This window comes from Sebastes umbrosus, chromosome 13 (assembly GCF_015220745.1).
Source record: "Sebastes umbrosus isolate fSebUmb1 chromosome 13, fSebUmb1.pri, whole genome shotgun sequence".
Classification (NCBI taxonomy): Eukaryota; Metazoa; Chordata; class Actinopteri; order Perciformes; family Sebastidae; genus Sebastes; species Sebastes umbrosus.
In genome coordinates this window covers 24,548,613-24,572,140 of record NC_051281.1, presented here as the reverse complement: position 1 = coordinate 24,572,140, position 23,528 = coordinate 24,548,613, and the positions used below count along the sequence as shown (strand labels likewise).

At 39.4% G+C, this 23,528-nt stretch overlaps 2 protein-coding genes across 5 annotated transcripts in view; one reads left to right on the top strand and one right to left on the bottom strand.

Moving 5' to 3' along the window:
* The window catches only part of LOC119500191 (inactive dipeptidyl peptidase 10-like), a 111,097-nt gene extending 104,836 nt beyond the window's left edge, over window positions 1-6,261 (top strand). The window contains exons 20-26 of the mRNA XM_037789796.1: window positions 530-724; window positions 1,776-1,830; window positions 1,924-2,023; window positions 2,416-2,474; window positions 3,479-3,551; window positions 4,601-4,674; window positions 5,243-6,261. Coding sequence (XP_037645724.1) covers window positions 530-724; window positions 1,776-1,830; window positions 1,924-2,023; window positions 2,416-2,474; window positions 3,479-3,551; window positions 4,601-4,674; window positions 5,243-5,380 — 694 coding nt within the window. The 3' untranslated portion in view covers window positions 5,381-6,261. The remainder of the gene's footprint in view (window positions 1-529; window positions 725-1,775; window positions 1,831-1,923; window positions 2,024-2,415; window positions 2,475-3,478; window positions 3,552-4,600; window positions 4,675-5,242) is intronic.
* LOC119500190 (inactive dipeptidyl peptidase 10-like) overlaps window positions 1-23,528 on the bottom strand; it is a 235,965-nt gene that overhangs the window by 5,193 nt on the left and 207,244 nt on the right. For 2 of the 4 annotated variants that reach the window (XR_005209574.1, XR_005209575.1), the window contains exons 18-26: window positions 20,310-20,408; window positions 20,159-20,228; window positions 18,838-19,032; window positions 16,223-16,277; window positions 15,801-15,900; window positions 14,546-14,604; window positions 13,795-13,867; window positions 13,428-13,501; window positions 11,323-11,624 (exon numbers count right to left, since the gene is read on the bottom strand). Coding sequence is in view for 2 of the 4 variants with exons in the window: in XM_037789794.1 (XP_037645722.1) it covers window positions 11,487-11,624; window positions 13,428-13,501; window positions 13,795-13,867; window positions 14,546-14,604; window positions 15,801-15,900; window positions 16,223-16,277; window positions 18,838-19,032; window positions 20,159-20,228; window positions 20,310-20,408 (863 nt within the window). In the remaining 2 variants the exon portion in view is untranslated. Of the gene's footprint in view, window positions 1-10,078; window positions 11,625-13,427; window positions 13,502-13,794; window positions 13,868-14,545; window positions 14,605-15,800; window positions 15,901-16,222; window positions 16,278-18,837; window positions 19,033-20,158; window positions 20,229-20,309; window positions 20,409-23,528 lie in introns of those variants that run through there. The other 2 variants (XM_037789794.1, XM_037789795.1) reach the window with 1 other exon arrangement.

The following is a 23,528-nucleotide window of genomic DNA, read 5'->3' as shown; positions in this document are numbered from 1 at the left end:
GGAGCTTTTTAACTCCAAAAAGACAGATAACCACAGTTTCACGTTAATTTTATAATGGACATTTGTGTTAAACAAACCATCCATCTACAAGGAAATAAAAGCCTCTTGTCTACGAGACTGGTGTCTTGAGAGAGCTCCAGCCAGCTCATAGCTGTATAGCAATAGCTACGAACAATGTAAAAAAAACTTAAAATTTTTGACTGCTGTTGTTGTGACCATAGCCTGTACAGTTCCAGCGCTCTGCATTGTGGGAAACAGGTGAGGTAGACTGGTCCGATGCATACTGGAGATTTTTTCCGAATCAGTACGACATCCGCTAGTTTTGGCATACTAGATTTTGCTTTTGTTTGCATACTTCATCCTTTTTTGCTAAATCAGTACGTACTACTAGTATAGTATGCGGTTTTGAATACAGCCATAGTATAGTATGGGGATACAGCCTCAGTCTGGATTTATTTTAGGGTGTTGAAGAATTTTCCTGGAACCTTTGGGCTTCTTAATGGACTGAACTCATACCGTTCTTTCACAGTGACAGCGCCCCTGGTGGTCAGGCTGTGACTGACGGCTTCTCTCTCAGCTGGGACTCTGTGCTGGTCAGCTCAGACGGCGTCATCGTGGCTCGTCTAGACGGCCGGGGCAGCGGCTTCCAGGGTCAGAGGATTCTGCACGAGGTTCACCAGAGACTGGGAACTGTTGATGTTCAGGACCAGATCACAATTGTGGAGTAAGTTTTTATTTTTTTTTAAATCATCCAGTTGATTCTACTAGACCTGGTTAACAAACTGTATACAGTATAGCATTGGGGTTTTCGAAATAAGGCTGACATTAAAGCTTTTATTTTCGTATTGAAGGTGCGGATAGTCTTCTTTATGTGTTTTAGTGTGTATTTTAATATATTTTTTTCATGCTGTTTCCCCGTAGCTGTGGTCATATAAGATAAGATAAGCCCTTATTGATCCCCAGAGGGGAAATTCGGTTGTTGCAGAAGCACACGGACAGAAATAAGTACAGATAAATAAGGCATAGTAAAACATAAATAATAAGAGGTATATAAAACTAAAATCAGAATAGAAAAAAAAATCTATTTATATAAAAAACTATACAAGAGCAATTTAAGACAAAATTATGAGGTAAAGCTATAATGGTCTGATTAATAATCATAATCATAAATCACCATTATAAAAAAATAATATTTGAAATAGTAAATAATTTGAAAAATATTTGAAAAGAGGGCTAGTCCTGTCCCGACGCATAAGCAGACTGACCTAGGGGTCAAACTCCAATTTGTACCAAGTCTTATAACTTATTTGTAAGAGAAGTATCGTGCCCTAAAGCATCCCCTGCTTTATGGTCTATTTAACACTAAATGGGACCATAATTTACTAAATGAACATCATGCTGTATTAAAGAAGACTTGAAACTAGCGATTGAGACCATAAACTCATGTTTACAATGTTTACTGAGGTAATAAATAAAGTGGCTCATTTTCTCATAGACTTCTATACAATCAGACTTCTTTTTGCAACTGGAGGAGTCGCCCCCTGCTGGCTATTAGCAAGAATGCAAATTTAAGACACTTCCACATTGGCTTCATTTTTCAGAGCCGGGGGTTGCCACCTGAAACATACCAACTTGATTTGGCTAACTCAGACTGCTAAAGCTAAATTAGCTAAGATTTAGGCGGGTTTCTAAGGCCAAGGACAATCTTTTACTGTGTAGTCTTATTAGGAATCACTTCATTTTTGCTATTTAGTTAACTCACCCTAAATTTTCAGGCACCTGGTCAGACTACCCTATATCGATGGCAACAGAGTTGGAGTTTATGGAAAGGTAACATAGCCTCTGTTACATAAATAACCAAATCAAATGTATACTGTTTCTTACCCAACATTCATTTAAAGCAGGCATGTTCTATTGTTCCAGGCATATGGAGGATTTCTTTCCTCTCTCCTGCTCCTGTCCCACAGCTCCATGTTCAAGTGTGGCATCGCTGTCGCTCCCATAACAAACTGGAGACTCTATGGTATCATACAGTATTACAACGATCTGAAGTTGTGGCTTATCCCAAACGTGACAAGGACATTCAAACAGCCAGTAAACCCAATTATTCAATCAATGCTGACATGTATTCATCATCAGATTTAAGCTATACATGTCATGGAGATGGGATTTGATTTACAAAACAACACTAAACCACCGGACCACTGATTCAGAATATCAAACAAACCTTAGAAGAGTGGAGCAACATTGATCATAAATGGCATATGCTATTTGTCACAATGTCCAATGTTAAGTGAAGAAGTAATACTAAAAAGCATTAGAAGTGTTATCATGAATGAAGAGTGAGTGACTTAAAAGAGCACAATGCCCATACATGCTCACAATATCTCTGTTTCCTTTTCCATCCTTATTAAGGGTCGGCCTACGCTGAGAAATACTTTGGCTCCCCAACAAAAGAGGATCACAAATACCAAGTATGAACATGCTCTTATTTTCACAACAGCAGTAGTTGAATGCATGCTCATTCTTCTCAGTGTTTGACATGAAAGTGTTCAGAAGTCACCCAGTGTATGCTCCTGGCCTGACACAGTATCATAAACAATGCTGTCTCACACCTGAATACAAACTACACTCTTTTATTCTGGCATGCAACACATAAATAAGACACAGGAGCCAATTGTACGCAGCACAAAGCGGAAGGTCTTGAGAGGGAGTTTCTGTGCACACCTATTATTTTCATTCCTATGAGGGGCATTGTGCAGAGACGCTGGGTGAAGTGGAATCCACCGTTTGAGAGAGTGATGAGCATTGTCCTCTGAGCCAGTCACATTTTTTGTCTCATACCTCTGAAACAGGTCAAAATGTCTCAACTGGAGAGAAGGCTTCTCCAGACAATAACGGGTTATAAGATGTGATCACACCGCACCACGTATCTGCAGCTAAAGAAAGATGGTGTTTTGGATAGTTGAGTTTATGTTTGTGGAGAGATTGAAAGTCCAATCATGTAATTTCCCTAGTATTGCCTTGTTTGTTGCTTATTATTTCCTTTTGCAACACAGTGATCTGAACACATAATAATGGTAATTTGCTTTCTGTTGTATGATAACAAAAAACACATATATAAATAAGTAATAGAAACAGCAACAGCAATGGTATGTTAAAGCTATGTATGTGACTACATCAATCCAACATTATGCCAGTAATAGCATATTGTAATTTATGTAATACAGAAGGTTTAATAAAGGGATTAATAAACAGTAATCAGTCCACTTTCAGATTCTGGGTCAACGGATGAATTTGGAAACTGATATGGTGTTTGGGTCAGTCCCCAACAGACCTCTTCCACATTTTCACAAGAGCACAAATTCACAAAGTATCTATTACTTATTGCTAATTAGCTTTAAATAACATGTTGTTTAGAATGTTAGTGTTGTTCGTTCTGTGTTTGTGGGCTCATTTTACTGTTTGTCTCCGGCAGATTTCCAGTCTGCTCAGTAACGACACAGCTCCGAGTCCTCTGAACTTTCTTATTATCCACGGCACAGCAGATGGTGAGTATAGGTACAGGTACGAACAACAAAGCAGATATGTGGATGTAAAATAGAGTTTACTGGCAAGATGTCTTGGACATGAGTTATTTAGTGACATTTAATGTGTGGCCCACATTAAAGTTTAAAATTTAATTTATTAAAATAAGCTTTTTCTTGGCCTTATAGGCACTATATTGGAAATTTAGTTTACTTTTTTCAACAAATTTAAAAATATATTACCAGCTACTTTGTTTTGTATACTATTTTTGCTATTCCTCCATTTTTTTTTATCACTCATGAGAATATATACTTATATAAATCATCATATGAAACTAGAAAACCTAAGGAATCCATTGGTACCAACCATGTCATACTAGCTTATCACGAAGGAGGCTGAATAATGCTCCAAACTTGAGCAAACTTTTGGTGAGGAAAAACTGTCATGGCCATTTTCAAAGGGGTCCCTTGACCTCTGACCTCAAGATATGGGGATGAAAATGGGTTCTTTGGGTACCCACGAGTCTCCTCTTTACAGACATGCCCACTTTATGATAATCACATGCAGTTTGGGTCAAGTCAGCACACTGACACACTGACACACTGACACACTGACAGCTGTTGTTGCCTGTTGGGCTGCAGTTTGCAATGTTATGATTTGAGCATATTTGTTATGCTAAATGCAGTACCTGTGAGGGTTTATGGACAATATTTGTCATTGTTTTGTGTTGTTAATTGATTTAAAATAATAAATATATACATACATTTGTATAAAGCAGCATATTTGCCCACTCCCATGTTGATAAGAGTATTAAATACTTGACATTTGAATTTGCGATTAAATATTTTAATCGATTGACAGCCCTTGACAGAGCATGTGATGTGTAGTAATATATTACTACACATCACATGCTCTATACAAAACATGTGATGAAGTGACTTGTTGCAAAATGTAATTTGCTGGGCACATATTTTGGTGCTACAATTAATTTTCTTTAAACTCCCAACTGGGGAAGTGTAATGGAGTGAGTAGCTGGGATGAATTTTCATTTGAGTGATCTGCTCTTTTTCAGCCACTGTTCATTTCCAGCATTCTGCTGAGCTGGTCAAACTGCTGTCTGCATCAAATGTTAACTACACTCTCCAGGTGACTGCTGCCATTTCTTCTGAGTTCATTTCATTTTGCTAAGAAGAGGAGACTTTGATGTTGTGGTTCTGGTTAAAAAAAAACAGCCCTCTTAGTCGTATGGTTTATGCTTTTGCAGTTTCATCTGAAATGTGTGCATATGAAAAAGCATATGTGATCTTGTTATAGTTCCTGATTTAAATGGCAAAGTTGTTGTACAGACAACACTTAAGATTTGAGAAATTTGGCTTCTTAAATGATTCGCAGAGAAAACATTTTTTAGATTTCTTTTTTTTGTGCAGTTTTTTTTGTTCATATTAAAAATATAATACATGACATACATACATGCTAAGCTAAGCTAGTCAGCTGCTGTCTCCAGCTACATATTTAGCATAGATGCTAGAGTGATAACATCTGTGTTATCAAACTCTAAGTGAGAAAGTGAATGAGCATATTTCCCAAGATGTTTTATTTAGTAATTGAGATACTGCAGTGTGATGTCGATCCTGTGACATTTAAACACAATTGAAATTATTAAAAATAGAAGGTTAAATGAATGACACTTTGTTTTCTATTTCCTGCTGCCTAGATTTTCCCAGATGAAGGACACAACATGGCCTCCACAAAGAGCCAACAATACATGCTAAACTCAATGCTCATCTTCTTCAAGCGCTGCTTTGAGGAAGAGCAGGTTGTCGTCCCGGAGACGTCTAAAGAACTTGACTAACCTGTAGAAAATCCTGCGACGAGACTGTTCAGTGAAGAGTGTAACAATTGCTGTCATGAGCCAACAAAGAGAGGCGTTGTTTTCATGAACGGCTCCCGTCTCTAAAAGCACTCCAAAAGCATTAGTATGTAAGATACGTAGGATTTGCCAGGAGCAGCGTAGGGATTCCAGGGTTGTGATGTTGTGGAATTGAACAGATGGTAGTATTGTCACTGTATTCTAATGCTTCAGATTATACTTATTGTTTGTAATGTTTGTATCATGTACTGAGTACAAATGTCAGGGAATCAAAGAAACTTGTATTTTTGCATTTTACAGTATAATTTTTTGCTGACTGTGAATATTTATATTTACTGCAGATGAAACAATTTAACTTAACTTAACAGATCACATCACAAAACAGTTTTTGTAGGGGCCTTTTTACCTCATTAGTCGTCACTATTTTCCAACATTATAGCCAACAAAGTGTTCATAGACTTACCATAATGTCTAATTAAATAATGAAGATTATTCATTGTCAGTGCTGAGGCACCAGAGCATCTGCGTCTCCAGTAGCGGTTGATTGATTCCTCACAAGACTAAAGAAACAGCCTGATCTCCTGTGAAGGCGTATAAATAGCATGACATTTTAAGAACTTTTTGCATGTCATGATAATAATGCATTTTAGGCTTCTCACGTGTCATTTCATGCCACAAGCTTAACGTTACGAAACAACTTCATTTAACACCATGCCGTCACTGTGAAACCATCGCAGTTAGGTTCAGGCAACCAAACCACTTAGTTAGCTTTAGGAAAAACATCATGGTTGGGCTTCAAATAAGTACATAAACTAATTAAAATATGTATCTAAACAACTTAACAGAAGTATGGAAAACACAAACACGTTGGGACAAGAACACCAGTCTCATGGTTGAAAGTCCTGTGTTGATTTGACCCATCCACCTCCCCTACCACCATCCCTGTCTCCTAAAGATGTTTTTCCTATACAACGAAACTGCATTGTGAGAAAGGTATTTTGTCACAGATTACATTTGTTTTTGACTTATCACAAATACGTTTGTAATGAAAGTCCGCAGAAGTCCATGTAGGGTAGAGGTCGGGGTGGTGGATGGGTCAAACAAACACAGGACTTTCGACCAGGAGACTGCTGTTCATGTCCCGTGTAAAACTAAAAGTCAACGTTCAACCAAGTAGTTTGGTTGTATATTTGTTTTGTTTCAATTTCGTACTCCTTTTAAGCCAAACCATGATGTTTTTACTAAACCTAACCAAGTAGTTGTTGTAGTAGGTTGCATTTTTTGGTTTGTTTTATGTTTCAATTCACCACGTTTAAAACTGTTTAAAACATAACTGAGAATGCAGTTTAGTTGTATGAGGATGTAATTTTTTAGGAGACAGGGTTGCTCCCGCTCACTGTTAGCAGTTTCTCACTTTTTATTCTACGTCACTAACTCTGAGCGTAGCATATTCACTCGGATGTGTTTACATTGCAGTCAGTACAGACTACATGGCGTAAAATGACACATCAAAAGCAAGAACAACGTTATTGCACGCAAAATAATGAACAAATTTGTTGTGTCATTCATACACCATTTGGTGAAACTGGGCTGAAAAAACAATTGACACATGGTGGTTTTAATCACATGCAGGTAACCATTATGTGAAACCTTTGCCTCATTGGGACTGGGTTTAATTTAACAATACTTGCACCGGCTGGTCGGTGATTTAAATCCTCTCTGGGATCAGTACTATATACAGTCACATTTGTGAACTCGCTGGTCCTTCGGTAATTTAAATCCCACAGAGCTGCTTGAACTTCTACACTATTTATTCTTTAATCAGCTCAAAGTGAAATTTGAGTTTTGTGTGAAAATTTAAGTCAACATAAATTGGCCTATTTGTGAACCAATATGATGACAGAAAGAATGAAAGCCATCAGAACAGCAAAAACCTGTAAGACATCATCAAATGTGCTGTTGTAATATCAGCGTCCTGTACTGGTATTCTCCTTTGAGCCTTGTTTTTTCTTTCAGCCAATAATTTGCAAATTAGCACCATTGAAAGTATGCCGAATTAGCTATTAGCCGTTCCTTTTTTGCAATGTACCCATGGATGTACAGATAGCTATCACTACATTACTTTAATACTGAAGAAAACTTAAACTTCAAGTTCTCAAGCGCCTTTTTTCAATGATTTCTAAGGAGATTAATAGATATTTATTCCCAGCGTTATGACAATTTATGACTCAAATTCACCTCACAAAGTATATTTGCCTCCCCTCAATATTAGCCTTTTATGGCTATCAGATTGGAAACTACATTGCAGTACTACTGCTTGGTATTCCTTTAATGAATAAGTCAACTCAAAGATGGATGCTTTTTTTTTCCACAATAACAGTTGTTCTTTTGAATGTTTATGACCAAATGGACTCTTCACTGTTACATGTAGCATTTCCCAAAAATGTGAAAAGTGTTTCAAATGGGCAAGAATGGAGAAACATAACTTTTAATAATACCAGTGTATTCTGTACAGCGTGCTCAGTCCATATAACCAGACTCCTGTAATACTGTATGATCACCATATCCTTCCTCATAGGATGTATCAAACCCGTTCATTTTCTGACCATGATCCTGTGCTGCTTACACTTCTGCACTTGCTTGATTCTGTCATATATACTGACATTTGTATACTTGGGAAAATTTCTATGCTGAAATAAATTGTTAAACAAGACAGCGCTGTGTCTTGTTTGCTGCCATATCTGATACAACGTGCCCAATCTTGATTTAAAAGTGCTGATGGTGCACCGGTGACATACAATGCTTTGAGGCAGCAGCAGTGACAGACATTTTCTTGCAGTTGCTTTCAGGTCAAAGCCACAGTCAGCTGCAACACTGTAGTTCAAATGATGCTTTAACTTGGATCCTTACACAGCAAAAGAAGACATCAAAAAGATGAGGGTCTACTCTGAACATTGTATTGACTGGGACAGACGTAATGTCACTGTGACCTTTGACCACCAAAATCTAATCAATTCATCCTTGAGTCCAAGTGGACGTTTGTGATACATTTAAAGAGATTCTTGAGAATGGTACATACAGACGGTTGGACAACCCCAAAACATAATGCCTCCAGCCACGGCTGTCGCCAGCACGGAGGCATAATGAAAAGAATATTGACAGAATAGGAAAGTTGATTAAAAATGAAGAGTCTTTGGGTATTAGACGCCAACATGAAATCATATTTTAAGGGGGTAGTGCAACGGGTTATCATCCCAACTCGTCATATACTGACGCTTTTTCAGACCCCCTGGCGACTCTTTTCAGTCGCAGTAAACACGTGCTTAATGTAGTGAAGTAAACAAAAACATTTGCTTAGGTTCAGGCAATCAAACCACTGTAGCTAGGTTTAGGAAAAAAAACACCATGGTTGGGCTTGAAACTATTACGTTTGTGCAGTGAAAATGACACTGAACGGTGTGAACAGTGGACATGAACAGCTGATTGTAACGTGTCACACGGGACACAAACAGTCTCCTGGACGAAAGCCCTGTGTTTGCTGGACCCATCCACCTCCCCTTCCGCCTGTCCAGTGTGTGTCTTTTCACTCTTAAAGCTACGTCACCACACGCCCAGCGCACTTTCCCTGAGCGTTTGCCACGGATGGGTTTACATTGTAGTTAATGGAAAGATGTATGCGTCTCATACCGACACTTAAGGCAGCCTTAAGTGTCGGTATCGCATGCCGACAGCAAGCGTCGGTGTTTGACACCCTGGGAATGAGAAAGGGCTGGGTAGTGATGCCATGAGCTGCAGGAATATCCCCCCCATGGAGTCTCTGCACTGGTGGTGGGGAAAGACTGATATTATTTCTCTCAAAACACAACAAAAATTGTTCATGGAATGAAAACATATCTAAAGCCTCTTTCCCAATGGACACCAATAACCTACTAACACCCACTAATATCTGGCTTTTGTCTAGTGGGAAAGGTTACAATCGGCATTTATTCCCGGGACAAACGACTGCAGTAGTCACAGGTATTTATCGGCTCCAGCTCTGACCGGCAGTGATGGAAACACCTGGGTGAACACGCCCCTTTTCCGGTGCTTTCTTTGTCACACTTTCCATCTGTCTCTATCCGAGCAGCGTTACAAATTAGTCGGCACAGAATTTGAAGAGAGACTAAGGACCAGATATAAAAAAAAAAGTAACCACCATAACATTTTCACTGGTATCTATACTGCCTTCTACTGTTTACTAACCCTAGTTTTACTGGCAATGGGAAAGGAGTCTATTGCATATTTGTAGTGGGTTTTCCCACATTTATGCGCTAATTTTGGTGGAAAAATGGTAAAAGTGTGGCCAAGAGGCTCATCTGTGCTGATGACTTCAGATCCTGCAGATTTAAAGAGTTTCTGTCCCTCAGCAGAGTTGACATCTGCTCCGTCATTAAGGCCAGTGAGTGCAGACACTGTTAAGGCAGTGTTGATCACTTTAAACAAGCAGATCTTCCATGCTAAATCATTAAGGTAGGTGTCCCAAGGCCATGACAGACTACCTCTACTCTTTAATGTGAGTCCCAAGGTGAAGAAACAAATGAAACATTAAATTGAAATCTCAAACAATCAATACTGCAGACAAATGGATCGGATTTGGTTCTCCGCTCTAAACTGTGTTCTATTCATGAGCATAACTCATTGTTTTTCATGGTCTTTTTTTTATTTATAATCATCACTAGAGGACAATCACAATAACCCCAAAAGCTCAACCCTGCCCTTTCCCTTTTAAAACAGCAAAAAAGAACAAGAACAAGCATTACAAAATCCATCCTAAGAAGAAAATCAACAGCTGAAATTAAAACAGAAAAAGAAAGGTACAAGACATCCGGGTCAAATGAATCCATCCCCATAGACTAAACTATCTATGAGATCTGACATCTCAAAAATATATTTATGTACACACTCTGCTGTATTGTACTGTACAAAATGTGACACCACTTGACACGTTCCCTGTAGACATGCAAACACCTTACGGACACTGTAAAATTGTCCACCTCAGTACACCCATTTTCATTAATATCCACTGCAGTTAATTATTCTTTTCTTGATATTAGAGAATACCCAGACACAGGGAAAATGTCTCTTGACTTCAAGAAAGCTCTTGAATCTGAAAAATCATCTCACACCTTTTTAGAGATTTTAAGAAAACAAGATTTAATGATATATTAAGATGGAGAAGTTGCAGTGTGGCCTGAAATTACTGTATGTCCAATATCCATTATTTTCATATAATTCACAACTTATTCGTGACCATACAGCTGACATAGTGTTGTAACTGATACTAAACTGACTGCAACGCTGTGTCTCGAGGACCTGAGTTGACATAGGTTAACATGACACGCCTAATGGATGACTACCACTGCCAGCAAGTACTATTACAGTATGTTGAACCTCATAAGGCATTGTACATGTCTACACAAGACCTCTGTACAATAAAGTGTGACCTATAAAGACTGTTTTTCATTTAGGGTGGGCGATGGCAGAGGGTTTTCAGCAGGAAATAGCACTTATTCAGGATCATCTCTGTTGTGGTGAACTAGCATTTCCTTGTGCGACAATACAACAACCAAAGGAAAAGGTGAGATCAAAAGTGTACATCTGTGTTCTTTCCTTCCCAAGTGCTACCACAAAGGAGACTAACATGGCAAAATGAGTGAAGCCGCGAGGGGGGGAAAAAAGAACCATGCACTTGTGGATGACTGCAGCCCAGAGAGAGCCTGCAAAAGATGAAGGCGGTCTTCCGTGCGCTTTGCCAAGAAACGGAGCGTCCCCAAAACTGAAATGACTTTATGCTAGAGGGCAGTTCCCGCCTCAAGTCCCGGCAACGCAAGTGTCACTGTCGTGTCCTTCAGTTATCTTTTCAACACATTTATACACCAGCATACACAGTCACACACGCACACACAGCCACACACACTTTAAGAGCATTAGCAGCTCTAACCCAGTGTCCATGTCCGGCTAAACACTTGGTCCAAACGTGAAAGGCCTTGACGGATTTTAGCGAAATTCTTCAAGCTCTGCCAAAGGTCTGACCCTCAAAGCCTCCCGCCTACTCCTCTTCCTCCTCTTCCTCATCAGGCAGCGGTAGTAACTCTTCCTTCAGACACTCCCTGTAGAAGCTGGTCAGTGTGGCGTAGAGGTGCTGGCGACTCTGCTGAGACAGGAAATGGCCCTCATCTGGGTAGATCTGGTGGGTGAAAGGTAAGGCAATTAGTGGACAGAGGTTTGTAGACATACAGTCTGCGCGGGGCTGATGGAATATGAGATTGGGTAAGAGATGTACACTGCTACCGTCTGCCACAGTGTCTTTTCTGATATGCGCTCAAATTCAACTCAGTCTATTTAAAACAGCTCTTATTATTTTCACAATAATGATGTATCAAATGTTGATGTGTAATGTGAAAGGTGTCACTCGTAGTGATCAACCCACAGAGAATTATTACCCGACTCTGGAGTTTCCCTCAGCTCCGAGGAGTGTTTTAGCATCTGTTTTTAGCTCGTTGTTTTGGTTTTACGGCTCACAACCTGGATGTTTTTGATTAGTCTCACATCAATTTCGGCTGCAGCAGGGGGCTTTTTTCAGCTTAAAAGCCCTGATAAACCCGCTTTACACTACCTGCTCAGCACTAAACAGCAGGCAGACAAAGGTAGCGGTTAGCTGGTTAAGATAGTGGAGCATTTAGCAGCTAAAGAGCTAGATTTTAATTGGTTTTGAAGCTATCTTGCTTGCCTTTAGACCAGCATGAAATGCAATATCTGAAATGAGAAAATATCATTGCATTCAGATAAATCTTGGATGCCTCAACAGTAAGTGGGTTTCTGATATGTCTAAAGATGGAAATGTTATATTTCAGTTGGCATATTCCTCAAGCCACATTAAAATGAAAACAACAAACCGGTTGGTCTCCTGTTGAGATCAACCACGTCAGCCTACAAAGGCGATGCATGGCTCCTACAAATTTAAATGCTTACCCAAAACACATGCTGGGTTTGCCAACCAAATACATTTGGAACAAATGCTATTCCCATCCACCAGCCACCAAGAAATGTAACCAAAGTAACCAACAAAACTCAAAACCTTGTGTGATACTCCCACAAATCTTAACCACAATGCTAAATACCAAAGGAACATTCATCTACATTGTTAAAAGGCACCTAAACTCAGTTTAGCTTTAACAAACTACAAGAGTCACAAACCAGATTGGTTGAATATACTAATGATCGAGCCTCCATTTGTCACACTAAGGCTATATTTAAAGGGAAAATCTGCCACCTCTTATGTGGATGTCCAATCAGTGTTGATGGTAAATGTAGTAGATTGAAGCAATAAATTCCTCAGTGAGTGCTATATTGATGATGTTCTTCCTGCATCCAGCGCTGTCATTTGACATGACAGTGACATAGTTAGAGACGAGGAAGAACTAAAGGTCTTTGACACAATGCTCCTCATATTTAAGCATCCACCAAAGAACCCCGAAGGTTTTCCCTTTTGGGTCCCAGAGTAATTTGGCCTGGTTTTCTGAAATATCGTAGTTCTGTTGTTTATATGTGGCGCATTTTCGGCATGGATATCTGTTTAAGAGCCAGTCCAAACAGTTAAATGACTACTACGGATGATGGTAAGCCCTATTCTAAGAATTCAGAAACCAGTGGTCTTACAAACGCTATATCCATGTTTTTCTACAGTCTAGGATTACTAAAGCTGTTATAGAAAAGGACATTCAATTGACTTGTGCCTGTCTGTGGTGATTATGGTCATTGTCCTGATCAACCCATCTGACACACCAGCAGCAATGCTGAATGTTTCCCAAGACTATTTGGCAGATATGAGTGTTTGGGCTGATTCAATACATTTTGACATTACATTACATTACATCTATTTACATTATTTTGTATGTGCAATACTATAAAAAAATGTGCATTTACATCACTGTTGTAACAAACACAGTAAATGATTGTGCCTCGGTGGTGTTGTCTCTGCGATACACACCTGCATTGAGTAGTTTGCTCCAACTTTCACGAGGTTCTTGACGAGCTCAGCAGTATGCTGAAAGTGGATGTTGGCTGAGAACAAAGAAATGAAACATGTCAGCAAGATTCAGACTGACTCCTAACTAGGAAAAAGAAGAGACAATCACATTCTCGCAGGATGGAAATACCTCAACAAATTCGACATGCATGGTTCACCGGCGAAATGTTTTCCTCTGGAAATCCCAGCATCAATTTAGATAACCCACTTCTCCTTTTATCTTTTGATTAAAAACCATTACGTTCCGGGATTGCATGCTTCTTTGTGCTCAGCGGCGATGCACCACAGATACAGCGTTTTCATTGTATCACAAATTATTTTCTCTTACCATCCGCTGTGCCGTGCACCAGCATCAGTGTCTGCTCCCTAAGTGCTTGAATGTTCTGCAGCACACTGGAAAACTGTGAGGAAATCAGAAATAGTGGGGAGATAATAGATTGATAGATATGCTAACTGACATTGAAGAAAGCAATAAAAAGAATGAAGTATGATCAAATGAAAGACATTGTGGTGAATTGCATTATACCCTGATTACACACACAGACACATCAGTCCCATTGACAATATTTATCTACGCTTTGAAATATTACCGTTTGTGCAAATTGTGAGGGAGAAGATGTAAAACCAAATCTGCAGACAGGACATATACTGAAAGCAGTGAATTACTTGTTCGGGACAGATTTGTTGTTTGGTTGTTTACAATGTGCTTGCAAAAAAAAAAACTTTTGTTCTCCCCACTGCCTCTTTCCTATCACTGTGGAAAACACCTCTGATAGCAAAACATCTTGTCTGTGCGGGAGTCCTGAGAGAGCCAGGCAACCCTTTTGCAGCAGCTTATAAAAAAAACCTCCGGCATGTGATCTAACACACTGGTACACGCAGTTACCAAAGAGAGATGAGTGACAAAATCCTATGGTGCATGAAAAAAACACAAGAAAAGGTGAAGCACCGCTGCCTCTGACTTTGATAGCAGCATTCAGTAACTGTGGGAGCTTAACTGTAGGTGTGTCAGTGATGTGTCGGCAAGCCGCTTTCAAAGATCAACGGCAAACAAGTGGGGGGAGGTAGTAAACACGCACCTGATATCTGCTGTCATCCCGTAATGGCATGCCAAGGTACCTCTCAGAGAACGCTGATGCTGTGCAAATGAGAAGTGATACATTCTTAACAGTGCTGCCGGTAGACAGTGCTCCAGCTGCCGCTAAGCACCTAAACAATGTGGAGTTCCTGTCATCCTGCGCCCAAATGAAATGCTTCCAGTGAGGAGGAAATAACACCTTGTGTAGGTGTAAGGGTCCTCTGTGTCAAAAGAATGCTCTTTACTCAGGTGTATAAATGCGGTAATGTATTGCTAAAAGCTGAGATTCACCTCACTGTCAGAAGTAAACAGATTCTTAACAGGCACAGGCTAAAGCACACAAATTGTTAGTTTTACTCCTGGCATGGTATATACTGTACATTTTTATACCTGGATTTTTGACTTATAGTTGACTTGCCAGATGGCAAATATGAAGAAAGACATTCAGCCCAGTCTCCAGGAAACAAAAATTGGCATTGTATGTTTCTGCAAACCAGGGATACATTGAATGTCGACTTGACTTTTTTTTATTTTTTTAATGTGGACGTTTTTGCATTCAGGCAGAGCAAATGACATATTACAGCAAGTGACATATAGCGAGTGACATATTACAACAAGTGACGCGCAGACCAAGTGACGTAGTACGGAGTGGTCATTATTGAAAGTTACATGGTATATAACCAGTATAAAGAATGAGAAAGTCGGGCTGCACCAATACCAATACTGGATTGGATATCGGGTCGATACTGACTCAAATGAGGAAATACCAAGCAACGCCCACCAGCAGGAGCACAGCCAATAGGAATGCTCTGTCTTTGAAATGACCTATGATTGGTCAAAGTCTTTGGTCATGGGCTAGATTTTTTTAAAGCCTGAAAACAGAGCCATGAGGAGGTGCAGAACTCTCTCAGAACACTTGAATTACAATATGCTGAAAGGTTATTATGGAACTTTTGCCCAATGATGCCCAAAAATTGTTGCGTACTGAAGCTTTAACCAAGTAGTTTTGTTGCCTAAACCTAACCAATCCTTTCACAACATTAACTAGGTGTCATTGTGCATTTCTGCAAAGGTGATACGAGGTTGACATGAAATGTATTTATGTAACGTATTTTTAAATTCAGAAACATTGACATTCAACTAATCCTGTGGTTTGCAGTAACCTACAATGACAACTTTTTTTCTGGCAACTGGGTTGAAGAAATTAAGTGTGAATTCAACATGATGCAGGATTCATGGAGGGATTCTGTACTCACCATATAGTTTCCAGTCTGTCACTGGTGACATTGCACATGCACATTTGAAGAGGCTGTCGGTAGACTTGAGCATCATTAATGTTATGTATGCTCCATAACCCTGCACAGACAGACAGAAACGTTCATGGAAATTTGATGGTTTAATCCTTCAAGCTATACAACTATAAAAAAAACAACAACCTCAAAATTAATTATTTACTAGAAATCTAACAAAATAGCCTCTTGATACATTAAAACAGGTCTCTAAAAATTTAACACAACTTGTAACACAACAGAAATAAGGCATTCTTATGTTTTTGTATAACATTGATTCATATATGGATTTTGCTCAGCAGCAGCAGCAACATGCTAGAGGCAAAAATAGACTAGACATTGAATTAATTGTACAACTAATTATACTGTAGATGAGAACATGGGCTCACCTTTCCAAACACTGCTATCCGTGTCCGATCAATATATGGAAATTTCATCATGAATCTGGAAAAAGAAGCACATACCATTTGAGCTATGGTTTCAAACATATTCATATCATCTGAAACTCAGCTTCAAGATGGCAGAATGTAATAGGGTAGACATGATCAATTCTTACACCATATTTCTGTTTCACTTTTGTATCTATTGATTTCATTATATTACTTGTTTTTAATTTTATTTTTGTGTTTACTAGGGCTGTGTATTGGCAACAATCTGGCGATACGTATCATGATAGCTTACGATACAGTATATTGTGATATATTATGATATATTGTGATACTGTAAGCAAGGCAATATATTACGATATTTTAAATCCAATTTTGGGAAAACTGTTATAGTATGGTGGGATCTGCATTTGCATTTGTCACAGTCCCTGTAACATCCAACATCATTACGCTACTTTGAGAGGGCAAATCTCTTTGCAAATGAAATAAAGAATTGACTGAGTTTATCTTTGCATGTTAACTATTAATTAAAAATCAATACAGTGTTTTTGAGAATCAATACAGTATCACAAAACAAAGTATTGCGATACTCAATATTTTCAATATTTTCTTACACCCCTAGTGTTTACTGTATATTTGTACTTAAAGGAACACTGTGTAGGATCTGCCGGTATTTAGCGGTGAGGTTGCAGATTGCAACCAACTGAAACTTATCCCGTGTGCCAAGCATGTAGAAGAGCTACAGTGGCCGACGTGAAAACGCAAATGGACCTCTCTAGAGCCAGTTGTTGTGAGAGTGGCATTTCGAGCAGAGCCAGTGTGTAGAGTGTGTGTCTATATGAGAAGTGAGTGATGAAGCAAGACACTCCGTGAAGAGGACCCGTCCCCTATGTAGATATGATATGATTATACACTAAAGAAAACCTACTTATTAATATTATATTCCATTTCTACCAAATATAACTAATTGTTACACACTGGTTCTTTAAATTTGAGAAGTTGTGTCACAAATCTTTCAGCAATTACATCTGATTGAAAAAGATTGATACCCAAGATTGTTGTGGTGGGGCAAATCAGTAATGTTTGCTAATTAATGCAAAGTAATGAGCAAATTTAGTTTGATGAGACCGATTTGTTTTCAAATTAAGGTCGCTGTAATCTCTCTTTAACAACCCACTGTGAGCTGTGGCTTGAGGTTAGCAGTAGCAAACATGGGCTGTAAAGAGCTGAGTAAAAAAAGTTCTTTGCTTAAAGTGAAAAATAAGACACATGTATCAAATCAGCTAAGTTTAGAATAACCTCAAGAGAATCTCTTAAGTGATCACATGATTAATCACGTGTGGTGTGTGCGGAATAGCCAATCACACACCACGTTTAACCTACCAGCCAATTAGACTGTTGTCAGGCTATTAAATAGGCATTATCAGTCGCTAAGCTCCATTGATGTGGGTCATTAGGGGCCTACTACACCTACTAGTAGGTTTTATCATCTATTCACATGGTAGATCACCAAAAGAAGGTATAAAAGAAAACGACAGCAACATCTAATGACCGTAGTAATTATGATAGAAGCAGAAGTGGAAGTCAAGCGCTGTAGTATAGACAGTGTGAAACTCCCTAAAGGGTGGAGGTCGTAAAAGATGGATGGGACAAAAAACACAGGATTTTCATCCAGGAGACCGGAGTTTGCATCCTGTGCAAAACCAACAATGTGTAGTTGTCTTTGTGTTCATAGTTATTTTAACCTAAAACACAATGTTTTTCCCTAAACTTAACTGTTTTTTTTATCTAAACCTAAAGAAGTTGTAGTTTTGTTGCCTTAACCTAAAGAGTTGTAGTTTTATTGCCTAAATATACAGAAATTGTAGTTTTGTTGCCTAAATAAGCCTCTTTGTTTGTGTTTTCCAAGAAGTTAGAACTTGTTGCTTTTAAGTTTCACTTTCACTTTTACAACATAGTAGGTGTAGTAGGCCCCTAATGACCCAAACCTATGGTGCTTATAGCGACTGATAACGCCTATTTAATGGCCTGATAACAGTCGAATTGTGTGCAGCTACACTACATCTGCCCCATTGTTCATTTTGTAAAAATGTTCACATCTCAGTAATACATTATTCTGCAAAAGGAGGTATGATTGTAATATCTTTAAAGTAAAATTTAAGTGAAATATTTAATATATTGAGTAGCAAGTAACAAATTAAACACATAACCTGTGAAATAATGACAATTAAAAGAAAGCCCAGCAGAGGGACGGAGAAACATTTCCTGCTGGTAGACGAAGGACATCAGAGCAGAGAAATAATATAACAGGGGGCATCTAGTACCACATTGACAAGTGAAGACAATTAAGATGCATGAAAAGAGATTGCAAACAAAAGCAATGCCAGCTTTATTCCTTTTGTTTGAATGATAAAAAGCTGTTTAAATGTCCATCAAAAGTGTGTTTGAAGATAACAGCTAAGAAGAAAGCAGCAGCTGCAACTGGCAAGCCTTACACACCATGTTTTCAATTATACATATTATACACAGGATTTCATTAAATTTCTCATTTGAGACAACAAGATTTGTTTGTTTGTTTGTTTGGTTTGAAGTAGAATAAAGTGAGTTTGATAACGTACTCTACTGCTGCAATCTGGTCCTGAACATCAACAGTTCCCAGTCTCTGGTGAACCTCGTGCAGGATCCTCTGACCCTGGAAGCCGCTGCCCCGGCCGTCCAGACGAGCCACGATGACGCTGTCTGAGCTGACCAGTACAGAGTCCCAGCTGAGAGAGTAGCGGTCAGTCACAGCCTGACCACCAGGGGTGCTGTCACTGAACAGAGCACAGGACATACAAATAAAGAGCAAAATCAAACTGCTGGAGGTGAAGACAATATATCAATAGGATTGTAGTGAAATTGTAAAAGTGCCAAGGAGGGTTTTGTTAATTTTTAAGAAGATTTGTTTTAACGTGGAGAGAGCTACTAAGTAGCCGGGTTTATGGTTGGTCTTTGTAAATAATGTAAGTCATGATTGCTTTAATTTGAAAGAATAAGGCTTATTGTCAACCATCCCATCAGAGACCAAAACCGGCAATGTATTCTGACATTCCGATCCATGGCTGTGGCACTCAGCCCATTCGTTCCTACTGAATGCATAAACCTTAAAAAAACTGCTCACCGTATTGCTGGAAATATGGGGCACCCACATGAACACAGTATTGAATGACTAACTAAGGAGAGGCTGATAACGTTATATGTAAGATGTTATTCTCATGATGCGTGAGAGTCGCCTGCATTGTATGTTGATTATATTATGTCATGTTGGTGGTGATGGGTGGGAGAGACACGGCGATTATATTATAGACATGTGGTAGGTAAACGTCTCTTGCTGGGCATGTTACTTATATTCCGACATATGAATGATAATTATGGGATGGTGACGTTTACCCAATAAGATGTTATCAGGATATGTGAGGGATGGTCATACTTATTTAGATGTGAATGGTAGCAATGTAATGGGATGTTTGCTCTAAATGTCAATGTCATTGGTTGTTACTATCATTTTGATATGGGAGTGATAATTATACTTGCCATGTAAACTAGTATAACGGTGACATGAGTGATAGCAATATCATACATAATACCATTGCTTACCCTGTGTGTCTAAATATAGATATTTTATTTATTTATTTATGTTTTTCCTGTGGTCTTATTAGTATCAAGCTCAGTGATGTGTTTTTACTGACAAAGCTCTATGGCTCAGAGTAAGAAGATATATCAGGCTTTGACTCAACATTGCACATACGTACATTTTCTTTTCTGTATTGCTCCTTGGATCAAAGCATCAACCAAGGATTGTATAAGATAGACATTTATGTCAGAAAAAACAAATAGAATTCATCAGTATGCATTTCTGACATATTCTGGGGTATAATGTGTCATTAGAGATGAACGTACATCAGCAACAGTAGTCCATAGTGACGGGACTCAGAGAAGTCTGGTGGATACGAGATCTTCAAAGGTAAATCTGTAAAAAGAAACAAACGTTTGTATCACCAATTGATCTTAACTTACAGTAATAGTATAGAAACCAAGACGTCATTCTCACCAAAATGTTCCATCTGAACAGTTCTGAAGTCAGTCAGCTGGATCCTTTTCAACTTCAAGGCGACCTTCAGCAAAGAGTTGTTCCCAAGGATGTAGTAATCTGTAAAGAATGTGTTGGAAAGGATGAAAGAGTGCAAAAATTGCTGCCAATAATCAAAGTGTCGCTGCATATAAATGACCCATAAATAACATGAGGCTGTCTTTGGAACCAGCGGTATAATGAGATGAGATGGAAGGCGTAGGTAAGACGGATGAGATCTGAGTCTCGCGGATCGTTTCTGACATTGTTTCATTTCGTGGTCAATTTAAATGGTTCGGAAATCTGAATACATTCCTGGATTTCATCTCTTGGGGGTTTAGCTGTTGCGAATAAATTGCAATAAGTGATGAGATTGTAATGTGAAATATGCAATCAAAGATTATGATAAATCACCTTTTTAACAAAGGGTTTATGTGTTTTCGGCTTTTGAATCAAAAAGAAGGATTTGTGAAACACTGACAGAAAGCTGGATATAGTTTTTGATTTAGGAAAAGAAACTACATTTTATTCAAACCATCATAATAATGGTCATTTGTACTACTGTTAAACTTGGATGAGCACAAAAAATACAGTCATAAGGTTCCATTTCTTAAAGGCATTTTACAGACAGCAGCTTGCTCATTCTGGCCTTAATAACAGGAGCCCCGGTGTTTTCTCCACATGTAATAAACAGTGACTCTCTGGTTTGCCCATTTTTCCATTCAGGCCATCTGAGAAGCAGCTAAATGAAATGGAATTCATCCAGCACTTCTAATGGAAAACCCAAAATCAATAGACGCCTCATTATGAAACCGCCAGGGGCCTTGAGTTCCCAGCTGTGGATGGAGGGCCTATCCAAATAACCCTGGGCAAATTGCTTGCTTTTCTGCAGCACAGCTGTTAACTTTTTAGGGAGGGAAATCTGATAGACAGGCAGGCATGGATAACAAGAAGAAGCATGTGTGTACTGTAACGCGTGTGTATGTGTGTAGCCTATATAGCGTGTGTGTCTGTATTCACGCCTGTGGGAAAGGAAGAAGAAGGCAGAAATCCTGATTCGTGAGCCCCTCTGTTGACCAAGATGAAGCTCATACGGTCTTTACCTTCAACACCATTGGCTCTGTCAGAAGGCAAGTTTCAAAACGGGAAACTCATCAACTCCCCATTCAAGTTGTGCCTTGACTACTACACGATCTATTAGACTAGGACCTTGGCTTCAGCAACCCCATCAAGGCAATCACAAAATCGGCCGTTTATGCTCTAAAACAAATCACAAGAATTGGAGGTTTCATGTGCAAAGGGTTACGTGTAGTTTTAGTTCATTTGTAGTTTGAAAACTTTATTCAGCAACCTGGACACACCTGCTGCAAGTTGTTTTAGCCGTAGCCATAATGCCCTTTTCAGGCATCTTCTTCCTGTGTTTACTTCCAGTCAGACTCAGAGACAAGCATTTGAAATGATTCATGTATGTGTGCCGCTGGCACACTCTCTTGTATATAACCCTTAAGCTGAGCATACACTGTATCATTTTAGAAATGTTGTTGTGTAACTCCTTCTCCTACTGTAGGAGTGGATTGATTGCAATGTAAAGCAAAAGCTCACGATTTATGTGCTCACACTTTACGGTCTGATCGTCAGCCACGTCCTGAGTGATCACACTGTTTGTGTAAAATAGAAAAAAAAAACACGGCCCGTCGGCTCTTGTGAACCGTTATGGCTGTTGACACTTGTCAATAAAGATTGGTTTGAAAGCTCCAAGACAGGTAAAGTTTGTTTTCTAGCAGAGGTCTTTACAGGTCACAATACTAACAAGGCAGAAATGTGCTGCCTTGATCATCTCTGCCATCCTTTCTGCTGAGACGTCAAAAAAAAAAGGCGCTGGAGTATATGGACTCGTAGGTGGCGAGGAAGACGTGGACAGTACGGCTTGTCCGTTTTGCAGAGAGAATTGTAGATAAGCTAGCTAGGTTTTACTATATCTATTGTACATTGTTATCTTGATAGCTACGCTCTGATTACTGTAAAAAGAAAGTAGAAAAAAGACACGGAAGTTGGGGAATAGGGTCGTGGCTTTGCTTCAACTGTGCGGCCGACCAAGAAGAAATTGACTTCATCAGACGGCCGGTTGGGAGGAGTTAGGAGTTGGGAGGGGCTAATCGGTCCTTGTTACCCCTGTACACTGCACGGCAAATGACGCCTGATGAAGCTGAAATTCGGTCCAACTCTAAAATGAGTCATACAGCTCAAAATTTGGGCCAGAAACGGGCAAAAATCGTACAATGTATGCCCAGCTTTAGAGGGCCCTATTTAAACGATCTATAACGCATGGTCTAACGTGCATGGCACAAGTGCATTTAGGGCGTGTCCAACTCCACTTTTGCTAGTTAAGCAACGCATAATGGGTGCAAAGTAAGGCGCAAGGAGCAAAACTTGTTGTATTTAGTCTCTTAATTAATCATAGGTGTGTTTTAGGCGTAACAGGAATTAAACCAATCAGAACATCATCTCCCATTCCCTTTCAAAGCCAGGTGCACCTGCATATTGGCACATTACTATTTAAAAGGCAGATTCGGCAGATTGGAGAAGCAAGTGTTTTTCTGCTAAGAAAACGGATCTGCTCGTGTGCGAAGTGAAAGTGCACGAGCAGATGTACGTGGTCCTTGGCTGGTGGACCCACCGCCTCCGCTGTCTCCCAATCGTCTCTCACATCAACAGTTCAATTTGACTGCATATGAGAAAATGCACCGATAACCTGTTTAACCGGTGCAGACGGCACTGGGGAGACAAAATTCATTATATGATGCAACCCATGGGGGCCTCGGACCGGCTGAGCGGAATCCTCCGCCAAAGAGTGTAGAAGCAAAGAGACAAAACTCTGGTGCTTTTTTAACAATGGCTGCTAGATGGAGCTGAGGTAGCGCTGCCGCCATTTTGGACTGAAAACACCAATGAGTCTGTGGCCATAGATGTATAAAGAGACGTCTGTAAATCAGAGGATCATTTTTCTCGAGGTGAATCAACTTCTCAGTACGAACACTTAAATAGCCACACTAATATCTGAATCCAAGGTTATTTTCTTTGGCATAATGAACATGCATCAGATCAACGGGACTGCACTGCCCTGCACGCTCATATGACATATCCGGTCCTGCTTCCTGCTAGCTGTATGCGGCTGTAATAATGGATATATTGGCTGTAATT